Source organism: Sinocyclocheilus rhinocerous, unplaced genomic scaffold, assembly GCF_001515625.1.
Source record: "Sinocyclocheilus rhinocerous isolate Xijiao unplaced genomic scaffold, SAMN03320098_v1.1 scaffold185, whole genome shotgun sequence".
NCBI lineage: Eukaryota > Metazoa > Chordata > Actinopteri > Cypriniformes > Cyprinidae > Sinocyclocheilus > Sinocyclocheilus rhinocerous.
Genome location: NW_015662163.1, coordinates 2,333,044 through 2,333,416, shown reverse-complemented (window position 1 = coordinate 2,333,416; position 373 = coordinate 2,333,044). Strand labels below are relative to the sequence as shown.

At 34.0% G+C, this 373-nt stretch overlaps 1 protein-coding gene across 3 annotated transcripts in view; it reads right to left on the bottom strand.

The window, feature by feature from the left end:
* man1a1 (mannosidase, alpha, class 1A, member 1) overlaps nt 1-373 on the bottom strand; it is a 144,157-nt gene that overhangs the window by 10,891 nt on the left and 132,893 nt on the right. Inside the window, exon 10 of one of the 3 annotated variants that reach the window (XM_016537555.1) lies at nt 267-347. The exons of 1 other annotated variant lie outside the window; for it this stretch is intronic. In XM_016537555.1, coding sequence (XP_016393041.1) covers nt 267-347 — 81 coding nt within the window. Of the gene's footprint in view, nt 1-266; nt 370-373 lie in introns of all 3 variants that reach the window. One more of the 3 variants, XM_016537553.1, reaches the window with a different exon arrangement.

Below are 373 nucleotides of genomic sequence, written 5' to 3'. Positions count from 1 at the left end.
TATATATATATATATATATATATATAACTGAATCTGAACTGGGTGGCAAGGGGTGAAAAATATAAAATGGTACAAAAATAGGCTTCTTTATACAAAACATTATTTTTTTTCAGAGAGCACTGTAATTTTCTAACTATAACTAGAAAATGTATTAACACACAGATTAAAAATGTATATATATTAATTTATTTTTACATTTGTTTATTTATTGCTAGAAATGTTTAAAATTTTTCTTTCAACATTTTCAAAGCAGTTCTCCCACTCACTTGTCCGGGCGTAAGACTCGTGACACGTGCGGGCGATCTCAGCCGCCAGTTCCATCTGGTGACCCGTCTTATCATCGGGGGCTCCGTCCGCCCCTAAAGCGATCTTA